This window comes from Salvia miltiorrhiza, chromosome 6, assembly GCF_028751815.1.
Source record: "Salvia miltiorrhiza cultivar Shanhuang (shh) chromosome 6, IMPLAD_Smil_shh, whole genome shotgun sequence".
In the NCBI taxonomy this organism is placed as follows: Eukaryota; Viridiplantae; Streptophyta; class Magnoliopsida; order Lamiales; family Lamiaceae; genus Salvia; species Salvia miltiorrhiza.
In genome coordinates this window covers 27,224,607-27,242,367 of record NC_080392.1, presented here as the reverse complement: position 1 = coordinate 27,242,367, position 17,761 = coordinate 27,224,607, and the positions used below count along the sequence as shown (strand labels likewise).

General features: G+C 38.7%; 1 protein-coding gene across 2 annotated transcripts; it reads left to right on the top strand.

Annotated features, from left to right (window-relative positions):
- The first annotated feature begins 8,844 nt into the window (after nucleotides 1-8,844).
- Nucleotides 8,845-11,972, top strand: LOC130988965 (uncharacterized). 2 transcript variants are annotated; one of them, XM_057912954.1, is made up of 5 exons: nucleotides 8,845-8,986; nucleotides 9,146-10,035; nucleotides 10,179-10,267; nucleotides 11,601-11,625; nucleotides 11,723-11,972. In XM_057912954.1, the coding sequence occupies exons 2-5, from the start codon at nucleotides 9,750-9,752 to the stop codon at nucleotides 11,737-11,739; spliced, it is 417 nt and encodes a 138-aa protein (XP_057768937.1). In that variant the 5' UTR covers nucleotides 8,845-8,986; nucleotides 9,146-9,749; the 3' UTR covers nucleotides 11,740-11,972. The 2 variants fall into 2 exon arrangements, with proteins under 2 accessions (XP_057768937.1, XP_057768939.1); XM_057912956.1 differs by lacking the exons at nucleotides 11,601-11,625; nucleotides 11,723-11,972 and adding an exon at nucleotides 10,612-11,014.
- Nucleotides 11,973-17,761: the final 5,789 nt, after the last annotated feature.

Here is a 17,761-nt window from a genome sequence, read left to right as displayed (position 1 = left end):
TTCCATCCAAACATTCAACAAGCCAATTCTAGATTTTTCAAAAAACATATGTCTCCAGACAATGCAAATACTTAGAGTTAAAGATGCAACACGACTGTAAGACTAAAGATTCGGTCAGACCCAATTCTCCGCTAGAAACGAATTCCCTAATGTGATCGCCTTTATAATCAGTATCTCACACTTTGTGTGCTTAAGTTTTTCGACAGTTGAGCCATAATTCATGAAATAAAAAACCATTTGGATGTAATCCAAAGTCTTTTCACGTGGTTTCCCATGCTCATAGTTAAACTAGAGGAGCAAAGACTCAGAGCTGTCATTTTCAGAGCTGGCCAGATGTTTCAGAGCTGGCCTTTTCAAAGCTGGCAATTCGTCCCGCAAATCACAGATAAGGATATGATCGTAGGCAATCACAATGACAACACTCCTTCTAGCATCTACCGGACAAATCACGTATCTCTTGCTTACAAACGCGTTGCAACAAAAAAACTCATAAATCATTTGCACCTACTGATTTATGCTTAATTGTTCTAATTTTAGGGGTTTGCATATGCATATTTTAAGTTAAATCTTCTGGAAATTGGTGCGTTTTATGGTTTGTTTTATGCTTTGCAGGAGATTTAGGTTTTATAGATGGAAGAGTACAATTTTGGAGATTTTGGGTTAAGAATGGCGTTTTTAGGATAGCTCTGTCGCCAGGGCTGAGCTTCGAGGATAGCTCTGTCGCCAGGGTTGAGCTGTGAGGATAGCTCTGTCGCCAGAGCTGAGCTCTGAGGATAGCTCTGTCGCCATAGTTGAGCTGCGAGGATAGCTCTGTCGCCAGAGCTGACCTGTGAGGATAGCTCTGTCGCCAGAGTAGAGCTGACTTGCAGAGTCAGAGCCGAAATTTCCAGAGCTGACTTCCAGCTTTGCTATGACCGCCAGAGCTGAGTTCCAGCTCTGTCATGACCGCCACAGCTGACTTCCAGCTCTGCCATGACCGTCAGCACTGTCCAGCCCAGCTTTGCCATGACCACCAGAGCTGACTTCCAGCTCTGCCATGACCTCCAGAGCTGACTTCCAGCTCTGCCATGATCGCCAAAGTAAATTTGACAGAGCAGAGCTAAGGATCGACAGAGTCAACTTATGCAGAGCTGACTTTGCAGCTCTGCACTTTTTCAGAGCTCGCTAATACAGAGCTGACTTTCAACTCTGCACTTTCCTTTCCAGAGCTGAACGTGCAGAGTAGCCAATTTCTCGCCAGAGTTGAAGATAACTTGCAAAGCACGATTTTGTTGGACTTACCTATGTTTACACGATTCTATTCCTTTTAGAGTCCAGTTTTGCTAGGCAAGTTGATGGTGATCAAGATTAGATTGAAGTCTATAAATAGGGCCATACTTTTCATTGTAAAAGACACATTCCCCTTGCCCTAATCTTTAGTTTCCGCTAGGCAGCCAAAGTTAGGTTTACATGCTTTCTTAGTCTTAGTTTCGAATTATGTTCTTAGTTAGTTTATTATAGTTCTTTCGATTCATGTTTTAGATTAGTTCTTCGTTTAGAGTTGTAATTATGTGACAGATTACTTCTCGAGACGGTTTTACGGTATTTCTTTAATCAAGTTTATTTATTTGCTTTTACTTGCGTTTCTTTAAATTCTGCAATTTAAATTATGCACTTTAAATTATACAATTTAGTTTATGTGTTTTTATGATGTTTTCCTTTAAATTATGCAATTTCATTCCTGCCTAGTTAGATTAGATTATAAGCTTTTAAATTACAAGTATTTAAATTCCTAGTTGCTTTACTTTTATGCGTTTAAATCTTGCCTAGGGTTTAATAGTTTCATGCCTAGTTAAATTTACAAGTTTAAGTTTACGTTCTAGTTAAGTTTAAATTCAAGTTAAGTTTACCTTATAAGTTCTAGTTTAATAATCCTTAGTTTACAGTTTTCGTGTGACATAATTAATTATCCTTTAAGATCTTCCTTGAGAGATGACACTGGGTCAACTTATTATCACTAGGATGTCCTTGTTCTATTGCAAGTCAACTTAGAGGTGTTTCTAGTTGAGTCAAAATTTTGGCGCCGTTGCCGGGAAAGGTTTTAGGCTTTTTAGTTGTGTCACTTTTCTTTCCGCTTTTACTTGCTTTATGTTTCTTTTTCTTATTTTTGGTTACTATCTCCCTCCGGTTCATTTAATTCGTGTGTTAAGTGCTATGTTTACAGAGCAGCCCGGTGACAAGGAAGAAGAAGAGCGCTGCCAGCCCTGCAAGCACGCCAGCGCTGCAAGTCCAGCACTACAAAGAACCAGCCATCCGCCATCATGCTTCGAGCTTAAGATTGGAATTCTATGGTAGATTATTATGATATTTGTGAGTACATGAGCCTTTTGGAGGAAGCAATTCCCAAGTATGGAGTTACGCAGATCCAATACCATGAAGTCATACGAACGTTGGCGAAAGTGCCCAAACTTTTTAAGGTTGGGCATAACTCCCAAATACATTTGCGTGATTCTGATCCTGAGAGCACCATTCAAGCCTTCATACACGCGATCTTGTCAGTCATTCAATCGGCACAACAGGATATTGAGTTTGTGGACGCAACAGTAAAATGCTTTGAGACTCGCGCCCTTCAAGTCGTTAGTTGGGTGAGAGATATGATACTCAAGTGCAAGGGAGAAAATCTAGACATGGAGGATTATGACAACAATGATAATGAGTTCACTGCTGAAAAGCCAATTGCTGAGATCATGACCGAGGAGGGACTTCTGCAAAGTTTAGCTCTGACGAGCCCAGCTCTAATGAGTCCAGCTATGATGAGCCCAGCTCTGATGAGTCAAGCTCCCAACACTGCCAACCACGAGCCAGCCCTGCCAAGTCCAGCACTACCCAGTCCAGCGCTGCCCAGTCCAACCCTGCAAGGTCCACCTCTACCCAGTCCAGCGCTGCCAAGTTCAGCTCTATAGAATCCAACTATGTCAAATCCAGTCCTGCAGAGCCCAGATATGCAGAATCCAGCCATGCCAAGTGCAGTCTTGCAGAATCCAGCTATGCAGTTTCCAGCCCTGCATAATCCAGCTCTGCAGGAACCAGCCAGCTCTGCAGGAACCAGCTCTGCAGAATCCAGTCTTGAAAAATCCAGTTCTGAAAGGTCCAGCGCTGCCGAGCCCAGCTCTGCTGAGCTCAGCTGTGACGAGCCCCTGCTAGGAAAAAAGGCAGCGTAGTTGAAATAAAAGGAGATAGAGAAAGAGGAGGTTCATGTGTCTTTGTTGGATGGCGATGAACTAACCGATTTGTTGGATGAGGATGTGATAGAGTTCGAATGTTTGGCAAATTTAGAGGAAGATTCCACCGAGATGTTGGAAGAGCCTGACTTGGCCTTTGCCAAGAAACTAAGCGACGCCAAGCAAAACAAAATCTCTACACCCTCTATTTCTAAGGTTGTTCAATTCTATTATATCGTTGCCTCTAACAAGTTCTTTTCCAATAATTTTACACAGGGATTTATTGTTGGATTTGTATACTGTAAAGCAAGAACGTTTTATGCTTGTATACAATGTTTCCTTTTACCACTATCTAATCTCCTATCTGATTGTGTTCATGATTGCACATGTATGTCCCTTATCTCTTTATAAGTAGATTATATGGTGTGTTGTAGATCACAGAAGATCATATAATTGGAATAACCTTAAGAGATATAAAAATGATCACAGCCGAGATGACTTCAGGACGAGTCATCGGTTTAGGCTGCGGTATAGATGGAAGTAGTTTGTGTTGACTACTTGTCTATACTGGTACGTAATAACATATTGATATGACCACAGTGAGATGTATTCTTCTATCTGACTTAAGTGAAGAATCAAAGATCTCGGTGACTTAATATAATCTTAATACTAATAAGATTTCAAATATATATGTTGACTCGTATATCACTTTGACTTACTATGGGTGAGAGTTATATAGTAACTTGAGTACTCTGTATCTTGGGTGATAGCGGTCAATATATGATATTTGGTTATCTGTATTAGTACCCGTATTCGGTATAGGATAATGACATCCCCTTAAGGAGCTCAATAAGGTTTATTGCGTCAAACCCTGCAGGTTGATTAAGTTCGGGCGCAATAATAAGGTTTGAGTGGTACTGCTTAAGGATTACAAAGAAATTAATTAATTTAAGCTGTCAGAGCTGTAATTAATTAATGGATGTCGGATATTTTAAATACGGAGATTTAATAAGTCTAAATACAAGTCCTGACTCATCACCGGCAATAAAGGGGTAAGTCAGTATTGGTTCTCTAGTGGAATGAACTAATATTTATAAATTAATTATGGTCTGGGCTGACCATGGAGAATTAATTTATTTGAGGCCCATCTTTATTCCTTGTATCTGGTCCCTGGACTGGCCCAAAGTCTCCTTGCCCTAGCAAAGAGAGAACACGCCTATCACTAAGAAACTGGCGCCTCCTCGTATTTTATTTATTTAATTACAGTTGTCTGCTCTCAGGAAACACACACATAAAAATTAGGGTTTTGAGAAAGCAGAGAGGCGCCAGAACGTGTGAAGCTGAGTTCTCTATTGGGATTTTCATAGATCGTTGTCCATCCAACGGTGAAAGCTGAGCGGGATACAGTTCAGAAGATCTGAGCTGGAGTCAGATTTTCGCAGGAAATCAAGTTCTGGCAGTTTCGGGAGAACGACCATAACATCCTCCACAGACCTGCGATTCAAGCGAAACAGGCGGCCACAAAAAGCACTCTCGAAGACGAAGAAGTCATATTTCTGGGTAAAATATGATTTGAGGACGTTTGAGGCTTCAAACGAAGGCTTGAAGCTGACTGGTCTGTTCAGTTGCGAGCTTGACGAATTCTTCTGAATTCTTCAGGTATTTCTGAACTCCAACGTGCAGCACTTAAATTCATCGGAGCATGTTAGGAATTGATCGTTGTATGATAAATTAATAATAATCTAAGAAACGATCTTCGGACAAATCGAGTATTAATTCAGTTTAATATTCCTTCAATTGGTATCAGAGCCCAGGATTAAGTTCTTGGCTCTATTATTAATTTATGTACGATTAATAATATGCGTTGTTTTTATCTGCTGTTGTTCTTCGTGGTCTGTTGATTCGTGGGGTACGTTGTTTTGACGTTGTAATCGTTTTTCACCACGAGAAAATATGTGGTTAGATTAGGATTTCAAATTTTATTTGTTTTTCCGTTGTAATCTGTAAAAATGGAAAATCGAGATGAAGACGACGACGAATCAACATCAAATGAACGGAGGTTGGAAAAAGCCGGGAGGAGGCGGGCGCAGAGGGCACGAAGGGCTGCGCACTGCACGAGCCCCGTGCGCCACGGCGCGCGCACACACTACCGGGATGGTGGGCTGCACGCCGGGCTGCTGCTGCTGCGCGCCGGGCTACACGCCGGGAGGCTGCTGCTGCTGCGCGCCGGGCTGCACGCCGAGAGGCTGCTACTGCTGCGCGCTGGGCTGCACGCCGGGAGGCTGCTGCTGCGCACCGGGGCTGCGCGCCGGGAGGCTGTTGCTGCGCACGCCGGGAGCTGCTGCGGCGGCGCTGATCCAGCTGCTGTCGAGGGGATGGCGGCGGCACCTAGGGTTTCAAACCCTAGGTGGCCGATTCTCAAACCCTAGGGGGCCCAAACCCTATATTCAAAGACGGGCCTGATGAAGATGTTCGAGCCAAGTTTTACGTTTTTGAGCTTTTCTTTTCTATTTTAAATGTAATAGATTAGATTTGGGATTCTACGAATGGGTCACGAAGAACTTTATCTTTTTTATTCTGTTCTTTGCATGTCGTGGTGTTAATCCTTTATGCTCTTTGCATGTTGTTTTTGTCTTTTCTTGTTAATATGTGTTTATTAACCGCGCTTAGACAAGCATGCTAGGTTTATCGTTTTCTTAAGCATGTTTTAGAATTCTGCGAGCATGTTTTACATGTTGCGTTCTAGAAGAGCATGTTTAGGATTATGTGTTGAGCATGATCAAATCTTTTGAAAGAAAAAGACTAAGCTATTGATAATTTTATAGACGATTAAAAATTATTTAAATTACCACAAACGGTGTCATGACAAAGTGATTGAGGATGTGAGTAAACGTCCACACGATCGTGGCTTACTTCATGTTCGATTTCACAAGTTTGTTGAGTTGAGATTTCTATTAAAAATATTTAAATTCATTTAAGTAGTGGGAGTTATGCGGTAAACGTCCACACGATCGTGGCTTACTCGTATAATTTTTCACAAGTACTTTAGAAGATGGAATTAAATAAGATAACTAAGAAATTAAATTGAATGCGGCATGGTCCTAGTGTGTATGCCAAATTCGAGAATTTAATTTCAAGGTTAGATTGTGGTTATTGTTTAATAATTTTTATTCTTAAAATTATATAGACCTCCACATGCGGTCTCAAGACAAAGTGATTGAGGATGTGACTAAACGTCCACACGATCGTGGCTTACTTCATGTTCGATTTCACAAGTTTGTTAAGTTGAAGTTTCTATTAAAAATATTTAAATCCATTTAAGTAGTGGGAGTTATGCGGTAAACGTCCACACGATCGTGGCTTACTCGCATGATTTTCATAAGTACTTTAGAGGATGGATTTTAAATAAGATAACCAAGAGGTTAAATTGAAAGCGGTATGGTCCTCGTGAGTATGCTAATTTCGAGAATTTAACTATCGAGGTTAAATTGTGGTCGCTGCTTAGATATCATTTCAAGTACAATGTACAACTCCCCATCGGAGTCCCTTCTTGAATATGATATGGTCTAGTTAAGGTCCAACTATTAATTTCCTTTGTCAAAAGGTTAAGTTGACATGGATGGAAATTAAATGACTAGGTAAATAGTCTGGTTGAGGTGTTCATGTGTAAACGTCCACACGATCGTGGCTTACTCGTGAGATTCCTTGGGCAATTGGAGGTTTCATTAATATTGTTTTTATCAAAAGGTTACAATATTATTGTTACGAATTATGTGCTTCATGTTCTTACATGTTTAATTGTTTACTTTCAGATATGTCTATGTCTCCTACTGTTTATTTATTCTTGCACAAAGTCTTTTAACCGGTCCACATATATAAAATGGAAATGCAGTTTTGGATTTAATTTTATCTTTATCACAAATTAACACAATTTTTGTGTTGCTTACTACTCCACGTTCTTATGGTCCGAACAATAGTCAACTGATGAGAAAAAGGAATTACATAAAAGGTGGCATAAGACGAATAATGTCACTACTACAAAAGTTTACATACATAACAGTGCATAGATAACGGTTTTTTTTCAAAAACCGTTATGTATGAGCGCACTTTTAGGAATAGATAACGGTTTTAGAAAAATCCGTTATCTATGTAGTGTTGTCTATATGCATAGATAACAGTTTTTGAAAAACCGTTATGTTTTTGCGTTATCTATTAGTTGCATACATAACGGTATTACAAAACCGTTAAGCCACTGTTATCTATGAGCATCTTTTATAACGGTTTATTCATAACGTTAAAGAACCGTTATGTATAAGAATCATTTACAACGGTTTTGGAACCGTTATGTTTGAGCGTATCTAAAAACTGTTATGTATAATTTTTTTAAATTTTTTTAATTTTTTTTTAAAATTTTTTTAAAACTTATATTATATTATATCATTTGAAACTTTCTCTCAAATCCCTCCAAGATCGAGCTCTCCTAAAAATTTACACAAAGAACATTCTCTCCCCCTTATCTTTCAAGCTGAGCGGACCAGCTAGGGCTCCGCCGCCGCGGCCGCCGAAGTTCCGGCGAGGAGCGCCGGCCTCGCCCACCTTATCTCTCAATCTTTTGACTCAATTCGGGCATTCACAAACTCACACCACCGCCCAATTTCTCAATCTCCGGCGAACGGCAGTGAGGCCGCCGCCACTCTCCTTCAAAATCTCACTTAACCACCGCCTCAATCTGAAAAGGTTCCAGCCGCCACCACCGCCTGTATCTCAAGAGGCGGTGCCGCTCTCTCCTCTAAACCCTAGATCCCTAATTTCTCCGTCTGAAACCCTAGGGCCCCAGATCTAGACTCCACCCTCTCCGGCCTCTGGCATCAATAGCAGCTCCTCGCCGCCGTGCCTGGACTTCCTTGATCCCGAGTCAGACGGAGGCTAAGGGTCACCGGCGACACACTCTTTAATTTTTATGAAGCAGGATTATTATGTGAATACGGGTTACGCCATTCGGACTATCCGAGAGGAGTTTCCAGAGCTTTTCTACCGAGAGCTGAGCTTTGATATATGCAAGTACATATGAACTTATTGATTTTTCTATTTTGAGCATAGTTTTCTAATTATAGTTCTCAAATTCACTGATGATAGAGAGGTGAAATTTCTGAATACTTAACATTTTTGTTTGTTTTCGAATTTCTGGAATACTTTTTGTCTGATTTTCATTTGTTTAGCGAATTGTAGAACGTTTACCTGCTGATAGATAATCTATTTTTGAATTCAAATGAATAGGGATAGAATTTTCATGCAGGTGTAGTTTAGCTAATGCTTGTCCAAATTGTTTCCTAGATTTCTGGTCAGAATGCTCGTTGTAGTTTAGCTATTGAACAACAAATATATTTGATCTTGGAAGCTTGTTGTGCTTGCTATTTTAACATTAGTACTATGTAGATACAGAGCATGATTGTAAAATAGAGTCAGGAAATAGTACTGACACCATCATATAGCAATCATTGTTGCTATTTTCTTATTTGTCCTTACATTTTCTACTTGCACTGTGTTTCTTCTATAATTGTTTTGGTTTTTTTGACTTCCATTCTAATATCTCCTTAGTTGGCTTTTTCATTGCCTATATGTCTTGTCGTGCTTGTTCTAATATGACTTGTGATATTTAGGGAAGAATTTATCTGTTTCTAATGGATATGAGGAAGATGAAAGGATTTTGAAAGAAGTGGAAAAACATCCAGAGAGACCCCGAGTTCAACCACCTCCTCTTTGCTCACTCCAATATTGATCTCAAGGTATTTGCTAGCTATCTCTATCTAGTTGACTATGGATATTGCAATTTTATTATGATTTTGTATTTATATTGATAGAGAAAATTATCGAAGCCTGTTACTGTCATGATAGTTTATTTGGTTGGTTTTGGGACTAAATAGCAATGTTTTCGTTTGGATAAGTGGCGGAATTTGAGTGTTGCTAGTGGCCAAGGCCCAAGAGATAAATCAAAGGCATCCAAAGGAAAAGCCAATCCTGCTGACACTCCTGCTGCTCCACTGCCAATTGCACAGACCTCTGGTTCTGTTGAGGTTCAACAGAGAGCTTCTCAATCTTCTGGTTCGAAAATTTTATTTCATGCCTTTAAGTTCACACAAATGTGTATACGTAAGTTGGATGTTTCATATTTTTGAAATGGAGATTCAAGTGCACATGCATTGTTCAATTATTATTTAATCCATGCAAACCTGGTGCAACTTATCTTTTGCAGAACTCAGCTGAAGAGCAGAAATCAAGGGAGTCACAGTTAATTGTGAGGGAAGCTCTCTCAAAGAAAGAGCCTAAAGAAGAATTAGGTGCCGGAACTTCCGACTCTCCTGATCATAGTGATGAAGATGAGTCCAGCTTTGATACACGAATGCGTCAGCAAATACTAAGAAGAAGGCAGGAGCTAGGAGACAAGCCAACTAAAAAAGACTTGCGCAATGGTGAGCATATTTTTTGATAGTATTTGATTATTTCATGGTTTGGCATAATTGATCACAGATGCTTCATTCAAGTTCTTGAATGGCCTGGGGTAAGTTCTCGGTAGACTGCAAATATCAGTTATGCTATTTTTCATTGGTGGTAGTACACCTTTTGTCCTTTGCTGCTGATTTAACTTGTCAAACTTTCCACTTGAAATCCTTTAGAAAATTGTTTCTTGTAGCAGTGAATCTATTACCTGCTTTACAAATATGTTTCTGTTTATTCTTTGTTTACTTGACTGGACTTGAATCCTTAATACTTGAACTTGTCTTTTTGCATCGGCGGAGCGTAAGGCTTCTCAGAAGCATGCAGCATCTCCTCCTAGGTATGATTATTTATGCTTGGTGTATACTTTTCTTTTTCCAATCAAGGGCCATGTAAATTGTCAGATAGCATTATCTGATGGGTATGTATCACCGTATTCTTATTTTCTCTTGCTATCATTGTTGAAATTTTTACCTAATGCAGATGCAGATTTACAGTTGCTTGGAGAAGCAGAACGATCAAGACAGCTGCACAAGCAAAAGAAGCGCAGGCGTCAAGGACATGAAGATGAAGTATGCTCTAATTTCCTTTTCCTTCCTTTTTTATTTTTTGTTATTAGAATCTGCTACATAAGGACAATATGTATCTGTACTGTTTGTGGATGTATGTTTGATTGAGTGGCAAGGATTTCGCTGCATATGGTTTCGAATTCTGAATTTCTCAAGTTGTTATCTGACAGCCTGTTACTTGCTACTCAATATGTTTAGAATTGAGGTTTATACTAAGTGGAGCTGTGCCTGTTACTTGCTACTCAATATGTTTAAAGTCCAGCTGCTTGCTTCATCTATGTGGAAAGCCTACACTTTTTGTATTTTGTTTTCTTGGGGTGTAATTTTCATTTCACTGGATGGTATAGGTGCTAAACCGGATGGCTGGACTGGACAGGAAATCATGATTTCCTAATAGTTTTGAATAAGTGAATTTGGGCATTCTTGAGGTAAGATAGCTAAATGTTTGATGCTTATGTAATTGAACTCTTGGGAGCGTGGAATGTGATTATATGATAGAAATTGGGGGATATTGAGCATGTTACTATGTGTTGAGCCAATTTTGATTTATGAATAAGGGAAGAACGACTTTTAGTATTGAGTGGAGAACTTGTGGTGATTGGTTGTGTTATAACTTGCTTTCTTGGTGTTGATGAGTTAAATATGATTTAAATTTCAAGCTAAAGCATGCTAATGTGTAGTAAGATGATGTATTTGAGATCTTATAGCTTTTATTTGGCCAAAATATGAGTTATATGTTGAGTTTCAACAGAAACTGTATTGTTGTCAAGTTTGGCTGGACGAACCAATGTTTTGTGAGGGATTTTCGAGAGTGTTCCTATTGTCCAAATAACTTGAAAGTTTTACTGTAATAACTTCAGCATGAGTAGGAGGTTTCTGCAAAATTTCAGCTAAATTGGACACCGTTAGATATGTCAAACAATTTTCTTAAAAGTACTGCGCGAAGCAGCAAGGTTCTGTGGCAGATTCTGCACTTTGTGAGATAATTTCTTATACACTTGAGAAGATATTGTATTTTTGTAACTTTCTAATAAAGATAGACTTTAATAGCTTTCTTAAAAGGTAAAGCTTGCATTTTTCTTTGAAGAGGTTGATTTTTAATGATTTTTCAAAGTTGAGATAATGATTTTTCAAAGTTGAGATTCATGTTTCTTACTTGAGAAAGTTATGAATAGAATTATGCTAAGTAATTGATGTTTCAGTTATTCCCTTCTTCATTCCCTCGGACTATATTCAACTATACAATATATATGTAACGTTGTGAGAGAGAGCAGAGTTGAAATATCTCTTTCATATTTCTTTTATTTAAGAAGCTCGGGTTGGCTATGTTTTGCAGGTGAACTCGCTCGTGTTGGTGCAGGGTAATCTTCTTCTCATTTTAACAATATAGATAGAACATTGAGATCTTGAATATTACTTATGTAACTCACATGTTGTCGGATTTTTTTAATTCTCCAGTTCATTATTGTGATTGAGTTTATCATCTTGGCGGATCAAGTAGATGGGAGTCGATGAGCTATGAGGACTACTACAAACGAGAAGGCTGAAGCAGAGAACGTCGTTTCAAATGTCTAGCAAGTTGCGCGCATTTGTAATATTTTTTAATTAAACATCTAGCTAAATAGAATATATGTGAAGTTTTCATTATATTTGGATGATAATGTATGAATATTTTGGATGATATATAATATTGTTATTGTTGATTTTATCATTTTGTCGTTTTATAAAAATTGCAAGATTTAAAAATATACTACAATTATATAAAGTGCAAAAAAACTGTTGTAAAAGGTGCAAAAACCGTTATAAGAAGTTAAAAAAATTGTTAACTATGATGGAAAAAAACAAAAAAAAAATACAAAATAACGGACAAATTCTCATATATAACGGTAATAAACCGTTATGTATAAGCATTATAGATAACGGTTTCATACCGTTATGTATAGAAAAAAAACTGTTAACTATGATAGGAAAAAAAATAAAAAAAATACAAAACATAACGGAAAAATCCTCATACATAACGGTATAAACCGTTATGTATAATCATTATAGATAACGGTTTCATACCGTTATGTATAGAAAAAAAACTGTTAACTATGATAGGAAAAAAAACAAAAAAAATACAAAACATAACGGAAAAATCCTCATACATAACGGTATAAACCGTTATGTATAATCATTATAGATAACGGTTTCATACCGTTATGTATGAGCGTCTCGTACCGTTATCTATTCTCACATACATAACGGTTTTTAAACGGTTGTCTATGATACGTATCATAGATAACACCACTATACACAACAGTTTTTTTGCTCATAGATAACGGATAAAATCCGTTATCTATGAGCGTTTTTCTAGTAGTGTGTGGCTATATGCTATATTATGAGTATAATGTCACAAACCTTGTAGCTCCAACATCAGGGCATGGACAATGCTATTAGCATCATGCTGAATCTCAAGAAAGTGTTCGGAGAGTCGGACTGAGCTGCTCATTTAAGTTTGATGAGAGTAATCTTGTTATTTTTATGAGTGAGCACAGCTCAGTGCACGAGCATGTCATGCAAATTTTGACGGACTTGACTTGCTCAGTGGGAGTATCGACGGTGAGGCAAAAGTCGATATTATCCTGAACTCTCTTCCCAAGTCTTTTAATAAAGAACTTTTCGCCTCAACGCTGTTATGAGCAAGAAAGATAATACTCCTTTTGAGTTGTTGAATGCTCTAGTTACGGCTAAGGAAGTTATGGGAAAGAGATGTGCAAGCACTTGTTATTGCCAAAGTAGAGTCATCTTCTTCGTCGAATGACGAGAAGAAGAAGGGTCTAAGGGGCAAGAAAGACAAGGGAAATAGTGGGAGTAGTGGTGTGATAAGATTGAGTATTGGAGAATTTTTTTTTTAATACTCAAGGCAAAGGGTTAAGGTACTTCACTTGCTATAGTAACTGAGACATATCAGCTCATTTTCTACTCAGTTGTGAGTAGTGGATAACGAGAGAAACTGACAATGATTGTTACACCTTGCATGGCTTTTTATAAGCTGACAAGGAAGCTGAGAAGTGATGAGATGATTGTCTTTGTAGGCAACGTGACTAGAGTCGCAGTTGTTGCAATTGAAGACTTGTCTTTAAGTCCTAAAGACATAGTTTAGTTTTTGAGAGTTCCTTATCATGTTCCAAAATTTTGAATAGATGGATCTTATGTCTTTTTGATAGTGGTGTTTCTATCATAAGAAATGACAAAGTTGTCTATTCTGGTATTTTTGAACATCTCTCTTCATACTATAACTTGTCTACAAAATACCTTTATATTGCATTTACATCATCGAACAAATTAAAGAAAGAGAAAAGTTAAGGCTAATCTCTCATGAGGATCTTACACATATATTGATACCCTAGATTAGGTCACATCTATCTTAACAGGATCCAAAGGCTCGTGTCTAAATAAGTACATTGGATTCAATCCAGGTTGTACTATTTGGAACCTGCGAATCCTGTATAGAGGAAAAGATGGAGACCAGGTCATTCATGGCAAAGGGGATAAAGGGCCAATAATGTGTTAGGAATGATCTTTTCTGATTCATCGTCAGTGTTTGGGATTCCAACCCAGTTTACTACACCGTGTAATCCCTATATAAGATGGTGTGGTGGAGAGAAGAAATAGGTCACTCTTGGAAAAATATGTTCAATGATGAGTTATGTATCTTTATAATTAGTCCTAAAGAATCAGAAGGTGGTTATTAGCAATGACACACGATTCTTAGAAGTGGACTATGGGAGTAATCACTAATCCAAGTCAGATAGTGTGCTTCAAGAAATTGAAGACATTAGACAGGCGATTCCATCACCCAAGCCAAGTGTGCAAGAGTTTTGTACCACAAGACACTACACGCACTGTTGACACACATGTGCCACCACAGATCCATTGTAGTGGGAGGGTTGTGGGACAACCCGATCGATTTATGTTCTTGGGATAGTGAATATAAGAGAATCAACCCAGATATCTACTTGGAATTAGTGGGAGACGAGAATGTAGATTTCTGGCACGCCTCAATGGAGCAATCCATTAAGAATATGGGGGTATACTAGAAAATCTTGCTACCAGGAGGCAGTAAAGCCTTAGGTTGTAAGTGAGTATACAAGATAATGACAGGCCCGAATGAGCAAGGTCGTAGCTTTCGAAGCTAGACTGGTGGCGAAAGGTTATGCCCAGTGTAAGGGTATAGGTTATGATGATATTTTCGCCAGTGCCATGCTCAGAACATTCGGATCATTTTACCCATAGCAGCTCACTTACAACCATCGAGGTCTGGCAAATGGATGTCATATATATTACCTTGGAAAAGGTAAGGACATCCATGTGCAACAACCTGAAGGTTACGTGAGGGGGGGAGAGAAGCATCTCGTGTCAATCGCTCTCGTGTCATCGGTGATGTGGTTTATCTTGCATTTTATGTAGATAATATCCTCCTAATTGGCGATAATATGGAGCTATTGTCTAGACATAAAGTAATGGTTATCCGAACAGTCTCAGATGAAAGACTGAGGAGGTACAGTATACATATTTGTGATCAAGGTTATAAGGGATCACTAGAAAAGGATGTTGAGCTTATCTCGAATGTCTTACATTGATACTGAGAATACTCGTTTTAGTATGCATACCGCCAAGAAAGGATCGCAACCTTTGAGCTATGGCGTTCCTTTATCTAAAGACATATGTCTTAAGATGCCTATTAAGGTTGAGGAATTGAAGGCAGTATTCTACGTTTCCGCAGTAGATAGCTTCATGTATGGATTGCTATGTACGAGATCTTATATTTGCTATGCAGTTAGCATGGTTGTAAGATATCAGTATAGTCCTAGTTAAGGACACTGAACTGTGGTAAATTATATTCTCAAGTCCATGACTAAAGAATAAGGATAGTTTACCAGTTAGACAATTTAGTTCCTTTTTGGATTATACGATTTCGGATTTCCAGGCTGACCGGAACAAAGAATAATTACCTCGAGCTATGTGTTTTCCTTGGGAGGTAAAACCTTTTGGTTTGACCACTACCTCCAGGATCTAAGGGTGATTCCTAGTTTGCGTGAGAGCATCACCTTCGTGATTCCTCAAGTGCAGTTGCAAACTCTAAGGAATCCAAGAACCACAAGGGGTCAAACACATGGAGAGTAAGTACCAAGTTATACGATTATTCGTAAATCGAGGTTTTGTGCTCATAGAATAAATTCTCACATATTGGAGAAACCTACTAATCTTTTCACAAAAGGCTTATCGCAAATGGTCATTGAAAGATGGGAATGCGATTGATGCCACCCACTTAGGAAACTTTAAGTATAAGTGGTAGAAGTGTTAGGTGATTGGTAAATAGACGCATTGTATACTAAAAGTTTGCTTTAGTATAAGTGGCAGATTGTTGGATTTGTATACTGTAAAGCAAGAACGTTTTATGCTTGTATACAATGTTTCCTTTTACCACTATCTAATCTCCTATCAGATTGTGTTCATGATTGCACATGTATATCCCTTTATCTCTTTATAAGTAGATTATATGGTGTGTTGTAGATCACAGAAGATCATATAATTGGAATAACCTTAAGAGATATAAAAATGATCACAGCCGAGATGACTTCAGGACGAGTCATTGGTTTAGGCTGCGGTATAGATGGAAGTAGTTTGTCTTGACTACTTGTCTATACTGGTACGTCATAACGTATTGATAGGACCACAGTGAGATGTATTCTTCTATTTGACTTAAGTGAAGAATCAAAGATCACGGTGACTTAATATAATCTTAATACTAATAAGATTTCAAATATATATGTTGGCTCGTATATCACTTTGACTTACTATGGGTGAGAGTTATATAGTAACTTGAGTACTCTGTATCTTGGGTGATAGCGGTTAATATATGATATTTGGTTATCTGTATTAGTACCCATATCCAGTATAGGATAATGACATCCCCTTAAGGAGCTCAATAAGGTTTATTGCGTCAAACCCTGCAGGTTGATTAAGTTCAGGCGCAATAATAAGGTTTGAGTGGTACTGCTTAAGGATTACAAAGAAATTAATTAATTTAAGCTGTCAGAGCTGTAATTAATTAATGGATGTCGGATATTTTAAATACGGAGATTTAATAAGTCTAAATACAAGCCCCGACTCATCACCGGCAATAAAGGGGTAAGTCAGTATTGGTTCTCTAGTGCAATGAACTAATATTTATAAATTAATTATGGTCTGGGCTGACCATGGAGAATTAATTTATTTGAGGCCCATCTTTATTCCTTGTATCTGGTCCCTGGACTGGCCCAAAGTCTCCTTTCCCTAGCAAAGAGAGAACACGCCTATCACTAAGAAACTGGCGCCTCCTCGTATTTTATTTATTTAATTACAGTTGTCTGCTCTCCGGAAACACACACATAAAAATTAGGGTTTTGAGATAGTAGAAAGGCGCCAGAACGTGTGAAGCTGAGTTCTCTCTTGGGACTTTCATAGATCGTTGTCCATCCAACAGTGAAAGCTGAGCGGGATACAGTTCAGAAGATCTGAGCTGGAGTCAGATTTTCGCAGGAAATCAAGTTATGGCAGTTTCGGGAGAACGGCCATAACGTCCTCCACAGACCTCCGATTCAAGCGAAACAGGCGGCCACAGAAAGCTCTCTCGAAGACGAAGAAGCCGTATTTCTAGGAAAAATATGATTTGAGGACGTTTGAGGCTTCAAACGAAGGCTTGAAACTGACTGGTCTGTTCAGCTGCGAGCTTGACGAATTCTTCTGAATTCTTCAGGTATTTCTGAACTCCAACGTGCAGCACTTAAATTCATAGAAGCATGTTAGGAATTAATCGTTGTCTGATAAATTAATAATAATCCAAGAAACGATCTTCGGGCAAATCGAGTATTAATTCAGTTTAATATTCCTTCATTTATCTATGATGCAAAAGTGGTGAACTCCACATGTCTAAAAGGGGCAAGCATTATTCCATCAATTCTATCTTTTGGAGCAGTAGATGTGGTGGATGATGTAGATGAAATGGTCCGAATAATGGAATGGGTCAAGCTTGAGTCTGATTTCAGATAACACTTGCTAAGTCGGGCTGGCGACTTTAAAACTAGCGCTTGGTGGGAGGCAACCCACCATTGGTTTAGTTCTTGTTTTTGTTTTTCTTATTTTTTGTTTTCCGTTTTTGTTTCATTTCCAAGTCATTGGTTGCTTGTTCGGTTGCTATGACTCTTGGTGTTAATTTTTTTGTTTCCAGCGCTGCAATTCCCCTTTGACATTGCTGCCAGCGCTGAAGAATGCCAGCGCTGCAATTCTACTATGACCTTGCCGTCAGCGCTGAAGAATGCCAGCGCTGGACAAGCCTTGTCCAGCGCTGTTGTTTCTACTCTGCAAAAGGCCGCCAACCTCATTTTTCGCCGCCTCTCACGATGCTTCAGCTTTTCAATGCCGATAATCAGGGATGTTTTCTAAACTCTTTTTCTTTTGTGCCCTGAGGAC

What these genes read in the sequence shown, in the direction of transcription:
- LOC130988965 (XM_057912954.1), top strand. Translation starts at nt 9,750, where the DNA reads ATGGCCTGGGGTAAGTTCTCGGTAGACTGCAAATATCAGTTATGCTAT. An exon ending in CATGCAGCATCTCCTCCTAG is followed by an intron (nt 10,036 to 10,178) that starts GTATGATTATTT and finishes TACCTAATGCAG; the next exon opens with ATGCAGATTTACAGTTGCTT. An exon ending in GTCAAGGACATGAAGATGAA is followed by an intron (nt 10,268 to 11,600) that starts GTATGCTCTAAT and finishes TATGTTTTGCAG; the next exon opens with GTGAACTCGCTCGTGTTGGT.